Source organism: Cariama cristata, unplaced genomic scaffold (assembly GCF_000690535.1).
Source record: "Cariama cristata isolate BGI_N322 unplaced genomic scaffold, ASM69053v1 scaffold23875, whole genome shotgun sequence".
Taxonomy (NCBI): Eukaryota; Metazoa; Chordata; class Aves; order Cariamiformes; family Cariamidae; genus Cariama; species Cariama cristata.
In genome coordinates this window covers 1-2,007 of record NW_009618462.1, presented here as the reverse complement: position 1 = coordinate 2,007, position 2,007 = coordinate 1, and the positions used below count along the sequence as shown (strand labels likewise).

General features: G+C 61.5%; 1 protein-coding gene across 1 annotated transcript in view; it reads left to right on the top strand.

Moving 5' to 3' along the window:
- ZBTB17 (zinc finger and BTB domain containing 17) overlaps window positions 1-1,865 on the top strand; it is a gene marked incomplete at its 3' end in the record, with an annotated part of 4,638 nt that extends 2,773 nt beyond the window's left edge. The window contains exons 7-12 of the mRNA XM_009700877.1: window positions 2-167; window positions 276-363; window positions 916-1,032; window positions 1,138-1,258; window positions 1,425-1,555; window positions 1,650-1,865. Coding sequence (XP_009699179.1) covers window positions 2-167; window positions 276-363; window positions 916-1,032; window positions 1,138-1,258; window positions 1,425-1,555; window positions 1,650-1,865 — 839 coding nt within the window. The remainder of the gene's footprint in view (window position 1; window positions 168-275; window positions 364-915; window positions 1,033-1,137; window positions 1,259-1,424; window positions 1,556-1,649) is intronic.
- Between the last annotated feature and the right edge of the window lie 142 nt (window positions 1,866-2,007).

Sequence of the window (2,007 nt, the reverse complement as noted above, 5' to 3'; positions counted from 1 at the left end):
CGGGCAACCACAAACGGCACCAGCTGGTCCACAGTGGGGAGAAACCCTACCAGTGCGACTACTGCGGGCGCTCCTTCTCTGATCCCACCTCTAAAATGCGGCACCTGGAGACCCACGACACCGACAAGGAGCACAAGTGTCCCCACTGTGACAAGAAATTCAACCAGGTGGGTTGGGTGGGGGGGAAGAGCCGGACCCACGGGGGTTCGGGTCCCTCCGGAGGGAGATGGGGGTGATGGTGGGGGGGCTCTCCGTATCCCTCTCTCTGTGCCCAGGGGGGGAACTTGAAGGCTCACTTGAAGATTCACATCGCGGACGGGCCCCTGAAGTGTCGGGAGTGCGGCAAACAGTTCACCACTTCAGGTAGCACGGGGTTGGTAGGTGGTGAGGTCCGAGTGACGGAGGTTTGGCTGGGTCGGGGGGGGGCAGGGACTGCTCCGGGGACGGATCGGAGCCGCAGGAAGGATTTCATCCTGGGCGTGGGAGGGTTTAGACCTCTTACTGTGGTGCCATGGCCGTGGTGCATAGATTTCTCCCCCTCTGTGGGGCCGGGATGGCATCCCCCATGGGATTGCACCGGGAAATGCTCCTGGAAGGAGCCCTTCATCCAGCTTTTGGGGATGAGGACATCTCCTCCCCTCTCCCCAAACTGCCCCAGAGCCGGAGGGGTCAGGATGAGCCCTATGGAGTCTCTCTGTCCTCTCAAAAGCTGGGTGCTTGTTCTGACTGTCCCTGCCGCCTCGTTACTGCCTGCTCCTTCTGGGCGAGGTGTGGCTGGCTTCCCTCGATCCCTGCCCCATCCCTGCTCCGTAAATAACGATGGGCTTTCCTGAGGGAGCTGCCGGGGTGCTGGGAAGGAGGGAGGGAGGGTGTCGGTGTCCCCGTGGCCCCCAGCTGAGCCTCGTCCGCTCTCAGGGAACCTGAAACGGCACCTCCGGATCCACAGCGGGGAGAAACCCTACGTCTGCGTCCACTGCCAGCGCCAATTCGCCGACCCCGGGGCTCTGCAGCGACACGTCCGCATCCACACCGGTAGGGAGACAGCTCTGCTCTTTTCCCAAGGGATTTTGGGGGAACCTCGTGCTCTCCATCCCCAGATTGCTGACCCCCACACGTCTTTCCCTTTTTCTCCCCCAGGAGAGAAGCCGTGCCAGTGCTTGATCTGCGGTAAAGCCTTCACCCAAGCGAGCTCACTCATCGCCCACGTGCGCCAGCACACGGGGGAGAAGCCCTACGTCTGCGAGCGCTGCGGCAAGAGGTGAGGGTTCACCCCTTCAATTTTAGGGGTCATCTCTGCCCCCCTTCAATTGTAGGGGGCATCTCTGCCCACCCTCCATGGCTGGGTGCCGTGGAGGGTGAGCGGAGGTGCAAGGGTGTAATCGTGGGGGACAGGGATGGGGGTGACCACCGTGTGTCCCTCCCAGGTTCGTGCAATCGAGCCAACTGGCCAACCACATCCGTCACCACGATAATATCCGACCCCACAAATGCACCGTCTGCAACAAAGCCTTCGTCAACGTGGGCGATCTCTCCAAACACATCATTATCCACACCGGTGGGTATCGCGAGGGCTCTCCGACAGCCCCCCTAAATCTTTAACCACCTCCCAAATCTTGAACCACCCCCCAAATTCCTCATCTCGTCACCAGGGGAGAAGCCGTTCCTGTGCGATAAATGCGGCCGGGGCTTCAACCGAGTGGACAACCTGCGTTCCCACGTGAAGACGGTGCAGCAGGGCAAGGCGGGTATCAAAAGCCTCGAGCCGGAGGACGGCGATGAGGTCAACATCGTCACGGTGGCTTCCGATGACATGGTGACACTGGCCACCGAGGCGCTGGCTGCCACCGCTGTCACGCAGCTCACGGGTGAGCTGGGGGCTCCTGAGAACCGTCCCGAAAGGGAGACTTATCCACAGGGTGCAGCTTGGGGGTCCCAAAAGCCATCCCAGAGGACCCTGGAGACTCATCCATGGGGTGCAACACCCTTCACTGTGGCCTGAGGCTGGGA